Source organism: Rasamsonia byssochlamydoides (assembly GCF_041956645.1).
Source record: "Rasamsonia byssochlamydoides strain NRRL 3658 unplaced genomic scaffold VTN77scaffold_128, whole genome shotgun sequence".
Lineage (NCBI taxonomy): Eukaryota > Fungi > Ascomycota > Eurotiomycetes > Eurotiales > Trichocomaceae > Rasamsonia > Rasamsonia byssochlamydoides.
In genome coordinates, this window is record NW_027192510.1 from 1 (window position 1) to 13,896 (window position 13,896).

Sequence of the window (13,896 nt, forward strand, 5' to 3'; positions counted from 1 at the left end):
AACGAGCCCCCAGCCGCGATTGTTTCAAATGAGCAGCAGTCCCTAGCACCTTCTACGTCGGTGTCGAATGAACCCCCAGCGGCGAATCTTCCCAATGAGCAGCAGTCCACAGCACCTTCTACGTCGGTGTCGAACGAGCCCCCAGCCGCGATTTCGACTGGCTCACCGCGCAAAAGGACGGCGAGTTCCTTGCGTGTCAGACAGTCGGCCTATAGTACACGTGCGATCTCTGCAGATGAAGATATGTTGTCGCGACGGGTGAGATTGATGTACGAGAGAGGCGAGGAGAATGTGAGCGACGCGGACGTGAGCAAAGCAATGGCTCAGGAGAATGGTACCTTGTGGGAAGAACCTACCCCGACAGCAAATGGGACAGATGCCGTATCCGATATTAATAGGTCTACAACGGATTTCAGGAGCAGGAGTGTTTCGTCAGCTGGTGGCAAGAGCACCATCAAGCGGGAGCCACATGAGCTGGCTGGCGGTATGGAAGATTGGCACGATCTAGAAGCGGGTGACGTTGACAGATACGGCTTCATCATCGCACGCCCCACGACTAGGGGCGGCCAGGAGCCCTGTGTCGAACCGCATCCTATGCAACGTGTGTCGACAAGTCTGCTAATTGCCTCCGAGACACCACGGCGAAAACACACGATCATCCGCGGACCGTCAACAATGAAAAGCAGCCGATCTCTCAGGGGAAAGTCCCCCACCCGCAACCGCAAATTCTCTGAGTCTTCCGGTCGCCCGAGTTCTTCTCAAAGCGCGTATGCTCCGTCTATCAGGAGGTCGCCGTCAAAATTTCGATACGCAACTAATCGTCTCCCGCACAATAAAGACCGTCGATTCAGAGACGAGGCGGGCGATATGCTCACACTTCCATATGAGATGCCGGAGGCCAGTCAAGACACCCCCGCAACACTGGCGATGAAGAAAAAGGAGTGGGAACGGGAAGATAAGTGGAAGAAAATGGCAAAACCAACGAAAAAGACCCGAGATGGGAGCGGGATGACATTCGAGTTCGACACGACCAGCTCGAAACTCATTGAACGGACATGGAAAGGGATTCCTGATAGTTGGCGAGCGACGGCGTGGTACGCTTTTCTCGATGCCAGCGCGAAGAAACGGAAAGACAGTCCTTCAGCGGATGAGCTCACTCAAGTGTACCATGAGTTCCAGGACATGTCGTCCCCGGACGATGTCCAGATCGACCTTGACGTCCCTCGCACGATCAGCAGCCATGTTATGTTCCGCAGACGTTATCGAGGAGGCCAGCGATTGCTCTTTCGGGTTCTCCACGCCATGTCGCTGTATTTCCCGAGCACTGGGTATGTTCAAGGCATGGCAGCTCTCGCCGCGACACTCCTTTCCTATTATGATGAGGAACACGCATTCATAATGCTGGTTCGGCTATGGCAGCTCCGAGGGCTAGAACGCCTGTACAAGCCTGGATTTGCCGGCTTGATGGAAGCTCTGGATGACTTTGAGAAAGAATGGCTTGAAGGGGGTGAAGTTGCTGGCAAGCTGGTATATTCTTCATTTTTACTCTCTTATCTTGATCCTGACTGACCGTTTCCATCAGAATGAATTAGGGATCCCCCCAACTGCATATGGGACAAGGTGGTACCTGACACTCTTCAACTACTCGATCCCTTTTCCAGCACAGCTTCGTGTTTGGGACGTTTTCATGCTTCTCGGCGACTGCGACGAGCCAGAACCACCGTCGAGCGGTGGCAGTGCTTCCAACTCTCATTCCAAACGAACCAAGAGTTCGTTCGGCCAGGGCCTGGATGTCCTACACGCGACATCTGCTGCTTTGATTGATGGCATGCGAGAGATCCTTCTCGAATCCGACTTTGAGAATGCGATGAAGGTTCTGACGAGCTGGGTCCCTATCAAAGATGTCGAATTGTTCATGCGGGTTGCCAGAGCCGAATTCAAAGTCCATCGCCACCGCAAGAAGGCTGGATAGATATCCAGAGACAGTCAGGATTGAAGGCTCCGCTGCATCATTCGATCATTCCATGCTTTAGAGGACCTACGTTGGATCTACGCGATAGACGGCCGATTTACATGAAAGACGACTCGATGCGTCTATATAGCTAGGAGTTCATGGCAAGCACTCGACGGCCTTCTATGATCGCTTCCCTCCGCCGGGATGTGCCCTTGTACGGGGCAGAAGGAAGCCTGGCAGATCACACAATAGTCGACACCCAGCGGCCCACCAAGATTTGTGGTCTGCGTCTCTGTGATTGTCGGGGTACTTGTCTTGATTACGGACTCATCCACCCTACCCTAGCCCTGCCTCCTTTTTTCCTTACTGCACTTTGCGATGATACCCCTTGTATACTTCCTGGCTGTGGCGTAGACAGCCGGGGATCACACACACACTCGTTGCTTTCCTTATGTCGTCCTCTAGACTCGACGCTTTCGTTCGTTTACTATATACTCCCTTCGTTTCTTCTGCGCGGACTGCTGCCTTTGTCTCAGTCTCTTTTCTCATGTCCGTCGTTTCGCCCGGGTTCATCTTGCACCTGCACCTGCACCTCCAAATTTGTCCACATGAATAAACCCGATTTAATCAGCCAATAATAAGCTGCTGTTGTATTGCACCATTGGCCTTCGAAAAAGAAATACGATACCCCGGTCGCCCGTTTGAGTTCTGTTTGCTTTCCTTTTACTTCTGCTGCCCCCATTTTTTTATTCCGATTTGTTTCATATCATACCATACCATATCATATCATATCAAATCATATGCCTAATCTATTATTAATATTCTCGATGATCTTTCGAGCATTTTTTATTTTTTTATGCCAACTGGCTTTGGCCTTTTCCCAGGCTTTCTTTTATTTATTTATTTATTTATTTCCGCTTGTAACTAGACTGAAATAAACTAACTGGCATTTTCATGTTTCTACGGTAAATAATAAATGTTTTCATCTCCGCTACACTGCCTTTTCTTCTCTTCCTCAACTTCAATGTTAATCTTAAGTGCATTGGGGGGTCTTTCTTTTTCAGTCTTAGGCTGTAGCCATATAAAAGGTGAATTAGGTAGGTAGGTGGAGAAAAAAATTGAAATACATAGTTTCCTCCTGACTTTCAATCTCCAATCTGCAAGATTCATTCATTCCAAGGTTTAATTAAATTAAAGCTTCGACACCTTCAATAAGATCCCATCTCTCGGCCGCAGGACCAGCCGCCACATCTTCAACTCCTCGGGATCCTGCATGGACTCGTCCCGCTCGAAGCGGAACTGGCTGAGCAGCACACAGAGCAAGATCTTCATCTCCGTCTCGGCGAATTTGCGGCCGATGCAGCCGCGTGGGCCCTGGAGGAAGGTCATGAAGGCGTTGGTGGTGTACGACGCTGGCAGGTTGTCCCATCGGTCTGGGTCGAAGATGTCGGCTGTCGGCCCCCAGTATTCGGGGAGCCGGTTGATGGCGTTGGAGTAGACCAGTACGGTGGTCCCCTTGGGCACGGTGTAGTCGCCTAGTTGGTCGTCGTCGACTAGCTCTCGCACCGTCATGGGGATCGGGGGAATGTACCGTAGCGATTCCCGGCAGACGTTGTCCAAGTACGGGAGATGGTCCGGGTCGATCTTGGTCGTGTCGATGCTTTCCCGGGTCGCGGGGTCAAAAAGAAAAGGGAAATGAGTGCGGATCTCCTCTCGCAACCGGGTCTGGATCTGCGGATGCTTGCTGAGAAGGAGCAGCGTCCATGCGACCCCCGTGGCCGTCGTGTCGTGTCCCGCACCCAGGAAGGTCATGACTTGATCACGCATCGTCTCGAAACTGAGGCCCGTCTCGCCGGCAGCCTGGAGTTTGAGGTTATCGCGGACCAGGAGAGCAAGGATGTCCTTGTCGGCCGGGTTCGCAGAGGCCTGCTTTTCCTTGATGATCTTGGTCGCGGAGCCCAGGATGATCCTGCGGGATGCCTCCATGTCGCGATTCATCTTGGCAGGCAAGTACTTGGTCATGGGGAACAGAGTCTGCAGCCCATGCATCATCCGGCTGACTGTATCGAACACGAAAACCTTTCGATAGGCCTCTCGCAGCGGGGTATCCGGGTTCTCGAGGGAGTTGACCTCGGTACCGAACCCGGCCTCGCTGATGATATCCAGTGTCGCGCGGTTGAGCCACTCAAGGACTTCCAAGGACGCGGTGTTCGTCTTGCTGCGAGCAATTTCCTGGTCCCACAACTTGGCCATGAGGAAAGCCTTGCTCCAGAAAATCGGAGCAAGCGTCCTGATGGAACCGATCGAGAAACCGGGCGTAAGGGCCTTGCGCTGGTGAACGTGGGCATTGCCCTCTGCAAGCAGGATGCCTTCGCCCAAAATTCGCATCATCCACTTCCTTGCCCCGACGGGTTTGGGGTAGTTGTAGGGGTTTTTAACCGTCATCTGTCTGAGGGCCGAGTCGTCTGCAATCGACAACCTCTCCGTGCCCAACGGGAAGAAGTATCGCACAATGGGACCATACTTTTTGTGCCATTCACGCTGGCAGACACCGACTTCGTTGTTGATGATGTCGAACAATTGGCCCCAGAGAGGCGTTCCCGGAACCGTGGGAACATGTCGCAGAGGCGAGAGATAATAGGGGTAAAGGTACGACCAGTAGAGGATATAGGCAGGAATGGCAATGGAGTAGACCAAAACAAGAGCTGTGGTCGTGTGGAAGGACGTCAACCTCGAGAGTGCACCGGCCGCGATGGTCGACGCAATCATCAGAGGAACGAAACGCACCTTGAGTGGTGCTTTACTGGCTTTCCGAACAGCCATCATGGACAGTCAGTAACGAAACAAAACGAGCGACGGAAACAAAAACGAGAGACAGGCCGCGAGCTCGACGAACGCAAGACGGGCCAGCGTCGAGGGCAGCGGGCAAGATGTACTTCGGAACATAGGTCTGCTAGTTATATTTGAGGAAACGGCAGTCCATCAGGTCGACGACTCCTCACATGCAAGAAAGGGGATGGGAATCGATACAGATGCAACTAGAAATTCTAATCTGGCCAATCTTATGGAAGGGCTCAGGCGTTGGCCTATCTGGAATCTCTCCTGAGATTATCATATTGGAGGCACAAGGGAAGGGCGGAAGAGCTAGAGCATGAACCCGAATTTGAACAAGGCAAGAAAACTCATCTGCAGATAGCTGTTTTGGCCGTACGATTGGAATAAAAGACAGCAAGGATGGACATAGTTAGAGAGGATGTTTCATGCGAGGAGAAGGCACGATCAAGATGTTTATTGTATGCACTGTGCCAAACTACATGGTATTGTAGTTGTAAGGAGCCGTGTATGAACAATACCGATACGTGACATGACGGCTGCAAGACAGTATCCATTTCCTGGCACACTGACTGCAGAGTGGATGTGGATCGCAGTTGCCTTTTGGAGACATGCCTTCTTCAGGTCTCCTGCAGGACTTTTGAATTATTCAATTTAAAGACATGACGGTATAGAGCACAGAATAGGCAGCTCCAAGGCGGCAAAGCTACTCCGTAGCCCTACATTGTGGTAGCTGCCAAGTTAGCCCTATTTCCTCTAGCGCGGTACCATCCTTGCATCTGCACACTGGCACTACCAAATGCGGTCTAAAATTATACTCTGCATGATCGGCTCTGTAGACAGTGATCTACAAACTTTCCCAATGTCCTCATGGACATAAGAAAAGAAAAGAAAAGAAAAGAAAAGAAGCCTTGTGCAGCTGGGAAGGTCCCTTGCATCGGGATCGATGGTCAACTGAGTTTTCCGCCGAGGTAACACGCGTAACATAACAGAACAGAACTGAATACACAGCAAACGTAGTGAATACGTCATGCCTGTATCGCCTTCCTCGGCGGTTACTTTGTCCTCGATCTGCGGCTTCCTTCCCCGTAGCTGCCTCTCGAGAGAAATTCGCTCAGCTACGACCACAAGCCCCATTGCCACGTCCATTTGACATTGGACAGGCTGCTTCCGGCGTCTGCAAGGTCTCCGCGTCTCTCAGGCATCGCGGTGCCCGTCCTCTTACTATCCTATCCTATCCTATCCTATCCTATCCTATCCTATATACCTATGTAGTGGGTCTCGCAGGGATTCTTGGGCCATAACCGTACGCCCTTGCTACTTGGCTTTCTCTGAGCTTTCTTATATCTCACTGACACTGGCAGTTTCCAGCCCAGCGTCGGTCTCTCCTTCTCTCGACCTCTCACCCTGCGGGCCTCAGTCTTTTCTCCCGTGACGCTGGTGGCTCTGTTTCCGGATCCCGAAGAGCACGGAACTGCAGGAAGTCTTGCTCCGCTCTATATACACGCCTCGACGGTCTTCCCTTTCGATCACTCCTTCAGCTCCACCTAGGTGGTTGTCCTTCTCAGCAGTTGTCTCGTTCTTTTGCCGTCACCATGTCGGCCAATACGTTCGACGTCTTCTACGGCCCGGCCTTGCTAAGGATCTCCCCATGGACGTTGTTCGACCGAGTATGGACTTCCATTGTTGGTTATCCTGCGGCCGAGTTTCGCTTCATCCCCGGTGTGACGCGCATGTCTACCTTCAAGGAAACCTTTCTCCTGATCTCGCTCTATTATATCACCATCTTCACGGGATGGTGGTTCATGAGGAAGCGTCAGCCCTACAAGCTGAACACCCTATTCATAATACATAACTTCTTCCTGACCGCCGTTAGCACAACTTTGCTGGTATTGTTTCTGGAACAGTTAATCCCCGCGCTCTGGAAGCACGGACTGTACAAGTGCATATGCAGCCGCCCCGGATGGACCGACCAATTGGTCGTGCTCTACTACGTGGGTGCCCAGCCTTCGACCTGGTGACATTCTCAGTCTGCTAATTGATCGTAGCTCAACTATCTCACGAAATACGTCGAACTTATAGACACCGTTTTCCTGTTCCTAAAGAAGAAGCCATTGAGTCGGTTTCCTTGTCCCCAGCGACGAGCTTGAGCACGACATGGCTAACCATTCTGTACAGCCTTCCTTCACACTTATCACCACGGCGCGACCGCGTTCCTCTGCTGGACCCAACTCCTGGGCAGGACACCGCTCTCATGGGTTCCCATCACCCTCAACTTGACGGTGCATGTCATCATGTACTGGTACTACTTCCAGAGTGCACGGGGGATCCGTGTCTGGTGGAAGGAGTGGATCACTCGTCTGCAGATTATCCAATTTGTTCTCGATTTGGGTACAATCTCCTGGTTCGGAAGATCGATTGAAGTAAAAGAAGCTGACGAGTTCCCCTTACGCAGGATTCGTCTATTTCGGAACCTGGGATCACTACGCGGATGAGTATGGAATTGACTTTCTCCACATCGGCAGGTGTGAGGGTGAGGCCTTTGCTGCCGTCGCGGGTTCTCTGATCCTCAGTTCTTACTTGGGGCTCTTTATTTCCTTCTACATTTCGACCTACCGGAAGCCGTCGGACAAGAATCGCAAGCAAGTTGGCGCCCAGTCTGGAGCCAAGGAGCAGGTGGCCTCCACCGTAACTGGACGAGCAGCCGAAACCCTCAAGTCTGCTCGCAGTCGACTGGGACACGCGAGCATGGATATGGTTGAATCCAGCGCCAAGGGACAGTGGGCGGCGGCGGCAATTCAGAGACAACACGACTAGATGTCCACTCGTATGAAATGAGCCTTTTGCTTGCGGGGTTCTTTTGGCAGGGTGTGGCTAGACTCGTGACTGGATCGTGACTGGATTGTGACTGGATCGTGACTGGATCGTGACTTGGGTATGACCACACTTTGAAGACAAGACTGTTCAAGACGTTCCTGAAGTTTGTATATTCCATAGCAGGCTAGAAGAACTACAGTTTGGTATTTTTACCATTCATTCCTTGCCTTCAATTGGTCGTGTTGCTCCAGATTTCTTTTTAATATCTATGATTTATTTTTATGTCAACGATTTCGGCGCCGGGAGTTTATTTAATCTGAGGGATTATTCCTATTTCTCTATTCGATAGAGAAGATCTTCTGACATCTGATGACGAATATCTCGTGTGATATTGTTCTCCCTTCTACCAAGCTTCTCATTCATCCGCCTGTATCTATATCAGCCGTACTAGACGCGTGCTACCTATATATCCTATATGATTACGATTTTCATCAAATGATATCAACTATGTCTTATCACTGGTAGGCTTTTTTTTCTCCTTTTTAGCTAGACCCCTCTTAGATCTCATATGCTTGTTCTCCGCATAATGTTTATCTCACTAGTGAGTATTGACATGAGACAACACAGATAAACACGACGGACACCGAGTCCCCAATATGGATATTTTAGATGGCATTAGTTCGTTCCAGCTTATCATTGATCCTTATCTAGGGCCTTGGTTTGCCGTATACGATTTAGGAGGCGATAAATGAAGATGCAGACTCGATATCTAACATGACTGGACAGTGCGACCTAAGGTGAATAGATACATCTCAGGAGACCAGATAGTTCAAGAGATATCCAAACGAAAACGAATTCCAACGGTATCTGTCCTGTTCTAGTTTTGTGTCTGCTCAGCTACCACAAGTCCCGTCGCAATCCCAAGGCGTCCGTATCGGGCGTGAACTCCCCATGAAGTCGGTCCAGCTGCGCAAGGCAGTTGGCGATCTCCATGCCCCGTTGCCTCTCGAGCTCCACCCGTTCCCAGGTCCATTCTTCTTCGCGCTGCTGGCGGCGGCCCATGTCCAAGTCCAAATCCATGTCCTTCATTCCTCCTCGTACAAGACCCTCCTCTTCCGTTTCCTCCAACTGCATTGAGAAATGCGCCTTGAGCGTGTCCCACGCCATCTCAATCTTCTCGATCATCTTGAACGGGATGTCGTAGTATTCTTCCGCCTGTTTTGAGAAAGTGAGCTTTCCCAGCGGTTCCTCGCGGAGGGCGGCAACGAAGTCTTCTTGTCCCGGTCGAGCGGGCAGCAGGCCGGAGACGTGCAGCATCATCTCCGGTTGTACAGTACGGCGACCCTTCTTCCAGACACATTTGCTCAGGGCAGAGGCGAAGATGGCATCTTCCTTGCCTGCAAGATCCTTGAGTTTCCCCTGCCGAGGAGCAGCCCGGTTGGGCCCCAGCGTGAAGCAACGCGGCTGCACGGCGTCCTTGCGGACAAAGTGAGTGACGATATACATCCATTTCTCGTCCCAGGAGAGCACGCGCGTCCACATCTCGTACCGTTGGCACGGCTTCACTTCCTTCCGAAAGGTACAGCTCACGGCGCCGAGGGCCAGGCCGATCAGATCATCAGAGGCCCCCAGTATGCCTGCTCGTTTCCTGGCGTTGCGCGCGTAGTCCACGCCGCGAGAAAAGAGAGTGCACATGAGATGACACCGCGCGATGTCCAGGTCAGCAAAGTAGGTACTGTTCGATTCTGAAAGAGCATGAGTTTGAGCTCCTCCAAAAAAAAAGCATAGGTGTGAGAACAGCAGAACTCACTGTGCATATTATAGTCCAATTCAAGAAAAGAATTCCCCGACGAAATGATCAGCGGCTGAAAGAGCTGTGCTGGCGTGGGACCATCCTTCGGCCGGTTGGATCGTAATAGGTATCGAAATCCTCGAAGCAAGCGGATCTGCGACGGAAAGCGTTGTGAGAAACAGGAAGCAAAGACGTGAACCTCATTAATGTACTCACATGCCATGCTAGCGGGAGGCACTTGAAATTATTCAGGATGACGATTGTCAACACCAGCATCCAAATCCATGAGAGCGAGATCGAGAAGTCGGCCAGATGGAAGGGCGCAGGGCTCAGCGACATGATGAATATGCGCTGGAGACGATTGATTATGTTGTCTGTCTGATCGCACTCGTCCGGAAACAATCCTAAATCGCACCCTAAAAAAGGATGTTCTGAACGTGACGACGATGCCTTTGACTGCCGACCACCACAAGTGAACAGTTCCCTGTCGACTGGGGAAAGGAACGCGTGCTGGGTAGGGATCACATATGTGCCTTGAATTGTGTATATCCAACTATAACCTGGCACCGAAGAGAGTTCCTAACTTCTGAACTCGAAAACGAGCTCCCCCTGCCAAGGGTCCTGTATATCCCGTTCACTTCCAGTAGACTGAGATGACAAATTTCCAAGCGGAGCCAAGTACCTATCCTCCTTCCTCCTCCGTAACCAATATATCCACGTTGCCTATCGCTGAACCGTTCCCGTAAAGGAGAGTGTGGATGACAAATAAGGAGAATTTCGCATTTCAGCGCGATGTCCTTGCGTGTTACGGGAACTACATCACTTACTAAGTAAGAAGGAGGAGCATCAGAGAAGGAAGGCGCCAACAACAAGATCGACCCAAACGAGACATTACCAGCTCATCCTTGTCAATGCCAATTAGGAAGGAAGGACCTGATGTTGTACTGTACAGTACGGAGTACATACATACCATATTTGTCCTGTGACCGGTAATTTCCAGTACCGGTAATGGTAACAAACCGGCAGCCATACCCGATCCATCGATCGACCGTCCGGTTACCCGGGCGGCAACCCTAATTCATGTTAATGGACGACCCGTCGATGCTAGGGGCGATCAATTAATTTAACATTGCGTTTATTCCAACTTCACCGGTCGATCGATCGATCTATATTTCCTCGCCAAGGGATCAACCATACATCCTTGACGCATGTTGTGCATCTCCTGGATTATGTTTTCCCGCAGGGTCTCTATCAGCTATCTATCCCTGTACCGTTGCCCCACTTCATCTATCTTCTCTCGTGGCCGATGTTAGGAGAATTAAACAAGGTTTTTGTGACCCACATAATACATCGACATCTGCACGGAGACTACTAAACCTTGAGGCCCTTGCTCGATACCTTGTTTTTATCTCTTTTCCCTTTGTTTTGATTTTGCTTGGTTCTCTCTACTAGGAGCTCGCTATTATGTACAGTACATGCAGCTCGCGAACACACCTGCACGCTGACCCCCTGCACCTACGTTCGATGGATGCTACTTTCGGCCGATCTTTGCGATTGCTGGCAAATGTGGTAATGCTCCCCTGCAGCTGAACTCTAGGGCTGTCATCCCCTTTCAATCCCCTTCCATTTCTTCACCCAGTCGTCATGATGCCAGGGTTCCTGACAACAGTGGATTAGAAATGGCCTAAAGCAGACTGACTGCAGGATGGCTGCATATTGTGCCTAATTCGTCATGACCATGTAGGGTTAACTCTACTGCTGTTCCGAGAAACAGCTAAGAAGGACCGATGTCTCTGGTGCCGCTATTTTCTCATCATGCTGGGAAAGGGTGTGTCTGCCAGTTGTCCACCGCTTCTCTTCCCGGTCAACATAGAATGGCAACTACAAAGATATTGAGGATCGGAACGTAGGGACTGCTCCCCCTGTCGACTATCTAGGATCGATACTTGTTGCTTGTCCTTCATACCACCCAGATGACCAAGTCCCAGGTTGAAGCAATTGGTACTCATTTCGTCGAATTCCTGAGGACCCCGATGACACAGATCCAAGGCTACATCCTGGGAACTGTTAGGCGATAATTTATGTCTTTACTGAAGATATTTGCCTGAGCTTTCTTCCCTGAAATCTGCGCTCCTGGTGCAACTCGCCTGTTGTCAGACATTGCGGCCAAATAAATACGTACCGGAACTGACACAATGTCGTTTATGGATGGATCTTATCCCACACGAAATACGCCTTATGACTGGCCGCCTTCCTATCTGCCTTCGGAGCAGTGTGCGTCGCCACAGCCCTTGTCGCCAGTGCCGGAGAGTTCAAGTGAATACGAATCTGGGCCAGAGGAGGGACAATTCTCCGACGCCCTTGAAGAAAGCACCATCCACGATGCGGCCTCAGCAAAGCTCGAAACTACTTCAAGGAGAGACTCGAAAATAGAAGGTGACTTTACGGAGGTCAAGGACGGCTTCCCTTTGCCAAACAATGTGACGAAGACTCTTGAGGGAAATGAGTCTTCCCGTCCCGAATTGGATGGTGCTGTTGCAGAACAGCAACCGCAAATATCAGACGAGAAGGAAGGCAGCAAACCTCATCACCACAATGCCGGTGTCCTCTCATTGTTGATCGCTGGAATATGTCTGGCGGTATTGCTGGTATCGCTAGACAGAACCATTATTACTACGGTAAGAAACCTCAAGAGAGTGTGAGAAAACCTGCTCCTAATGTATACCCCAGGCTATTCCCTCAATCACAAATGAATTCCATTCAACGTCCGCCGTTGGATGGTACGGCTCCGCATACCTCGTCACCGCCTGTGCGCTACAACCCACCTACGGACGAATCTTCACCCTGTTCGACGTCAAGTGGACGTTCCTCCATGCGGTGGGGGTCTTCGAGCTGGGTAGTTTGATCTGTGCCATTGCTCCGAATTCGACGGCCCTCATTGTCGGCCGGGCGATTGCAGGCTGGGGAAGTGCAGGAATACTCACGGGCGCATTTGTCATGGTGGCCTACGCGGTACCGCTGGAAATGAGACCTCTCTATACAGCTGCTATCGGAGTGATGTATGTTTCATACAAAAGAAGATCTTTCCCGATATACTAATTCGCTTTAATGTTAGGTATGGCGTCGGGGCCGCAGCTGGTCCCATCCTCGGCGGCGTGTTTTCAGGCATGATCACATGGCGGTGGTGGTAAGTTGTGTTGTTGATTTCGTCATTCTGACTGATGATACTGACCCTCCAAGCTTCTATTTCAACCTGCCTATCGGCAGCGTCACCATGCTAGTGATCGCGTTCTTTTTCAAGTCTTCCAAGCAAGGCCGTCGGGAAACTGGCTTCTTCCGACGACTTCTGCAGCTCGACATTGTGGGAAGCTTACTCGTGCTGGCTGCATTTGTGATGCTGTTCCTGGCCTTGGAGTACAATAACAAGCAATACGCATGGTCGAGCCCGCTCGTGATCGGCCTTCTCTGCGGGTTTGGAGCGACACTTCTCATCTTCGTCGCGTGGCAGTGGTACCGCAAAGATCGGGCCTTGATCGACCCGAGCATCCTGATGCGTCGCACCGTCGCCGGAAGCTGCATCATGGCCTTCTTCATCTACGCCGTCATGCTGCTGCACGGCTACTACCTCCCCATCTGGTTACAGGCGATCAAGGGTGTTTCGACGGAGCGGTCGGGCGTGGACATGCTCCCGTTCGTCCTGCCGAACGCCATCTTCAGCCTGCTCACCGGCATCTTCGTCACGAAGACGGGGTACTTCGCGCCGCCTGCCATCATCGGCTGCGCCATCGCCACCGCTGCCTCGGGCATGCTCAGCACGCTCGAACCCACGACCAATACCGCGCAATGGGTCGGATACGTCTTCCTGGTAGCTGCGGGCGTGGGCATCGCGATCCAGCAGAGCTTCACCGCAGTGCAGGCCGTCCTCCGTCTGGACCAGATCCCCGTGGCTACCGCCGCAGTGACCTGCTTCCAAAGCCTAGGCGGCGCCATCTTCATCTCGATCGGCAACAGCATTCTGTCGAACGAACTCCGGCGGGCGGCCAGCAAGGCCAACGAGCTGCTGCGGGGGATCGATATCGAAGCCATCATCGCCGCCGGCGCCACGCAGTTCCGATCCACGATCGGCCCCAGCACCCTTCCGGCCGTGATAGCCGTGTACAACGCCGCGCTGCAGAAGGTCTTCGTCGCCGCTGTCCCGCTGGCAGGCCTGGCTTTTGTCTCGACGTTACTTCTGGAGTGGCGGAGTGTGAAGAATAAGAACAAGACCAAGAATACAACAATAGCGGCGTTTACACCTGCGACAGAGGAGGAGGAGATTCAAAGAACTCCGGCCCAGGCGGAGAACGAGGTCCAGACCAAAGTTGCTGTCTCCAACAAGAACAACAACGAGGGTAACTCTGAAAACCCTACTTGAGTTTATTTATCCTAACATTCGTTCATCCATTCATTAATTTCTTTTTCTTTTTCTTTTTTTCTTTTTTTTTTTTTTTTTTTTTTTTTT

General features: G+C 51.5%; 6 protein-coding genes across 6 annotated transcripts; 4 read left to right on the forward strand and 2 right to left on the reverse strand.

Moving 5' to 3' along the window:
* Nucleotides 1–243: 243 nt before the first annotated feature.
* VTN77DRAFT_1411 (uncharacterized protein) lies at nt 244–1,972 on the forward strand (the record flags this gene model as incomplete). The annotated part of the gene is made up of 2 exons (XM_069417140.1): nt 244–1,527; nt 1,583–1,972. The coding sequence occupies 2 exons, from the start codon at nt 244–246 to the stop codon at nt 1,970–1,972; spliced, it is 1,674 nt and encodes a 557-aa protein (XP_069272901.1).
* A 140-nt stretch (nt 1,973–2,112) lies between these two features.
* Nucleotides 2,113–2,592, forward strand: VTN77DRAFT_1412 (uncharacterized protein; the record flags this gene model as incomplete). Its single annotated transcript, XM_069417141.1, has 1 exon — nt 2,113–2,592. One exon carries the CDS (start codon nt 2,113–2,115, stop codon nt 2,590–2,592), a length of 480 nt encoding a protein of 159 aa, XP_069272902.1.
* Nucleotides 2,593–3,145: 553 nt separating this feature from the next.
* VTN77DRAFT_1413 (uncharacterized protein) lies at nt 3,146–4,780 on the reverse strand (the record flags this gene model as incomplete). The annotated part of the gene is made up of 1 exon (XM_069417142.1): nt 3,146–4,780. The coding sequence occupies one exon, from the start codon at nt 4,778–4,780 to the stop codon at nt 3,146–3,148; it is 1,635 nt and encodes a 544-aa protein (XP_069272903.1).
* A 1,601-nt stretch (nt 4,781–6,381) lies between these two features.
* VTN77DRAFT_1414 (uncharacterized protein) lies at nt 6,382–7,603 on the forward strand (the record flags this gene model as incomplete). Its single annotated transcript, XM_069417143.1, has 4 exons — nt 6,382–6,780; nt 6,835–6,904; nt 6,965–7,177; nt 7,242–7,603. The coding sequence occupies 4 exons, from the start codon at nt 6,382–6,384 to the stop codon at nt 7,601–7,603; spliced, it is 1,044 nt and encodes a 347-aa protein (XP_069272904.1).
* An 897-nt stretch (nt 7,604–8,500) lies between these two features.
* Nucleotides 8,501–9,734, reverse strand: VTN77DRAFT_1415 (uncharacterized protein; the record flags this gene model as incomplete). The annotated part of the gene is made up of 3 exons (XM_069417144.1): nt 8,501–9,348; nt 9,414–9,549; nt 9,612–9,734. 3 exons carry the CDS (start codon nt 9,732–9,734, stop codon nt 8,501–8,503), a joined length of 1,107 nt encoding a protein of 368 aa, XP_069272905.1.
* Nucleotides 9,735–11,590: 1,856 nt separating this feature from the next.
* On the forward strand, nt 11,591–13,809 carry VTN77DRAFT_1416 (uncharacterized protein; the record flags this gene model as incomplete). Its single annotated transcript, XM_069417145.1, has 4 exons — nt 11,591–12,073; nt 12,126–12,454; nt 12,511–12,582; nt 12,636–13,809. The coding sequence occupies 4 exons, from the start codon at nt 11,591–11,593 to the stop codon at nt 13,807–13,809; spliced, it is 2,058 nt and encodes a 685-aa protein (XP_069272906.1).
* Nucleotides 13,810–13,896: the final 87 nt, after the last annotated feature.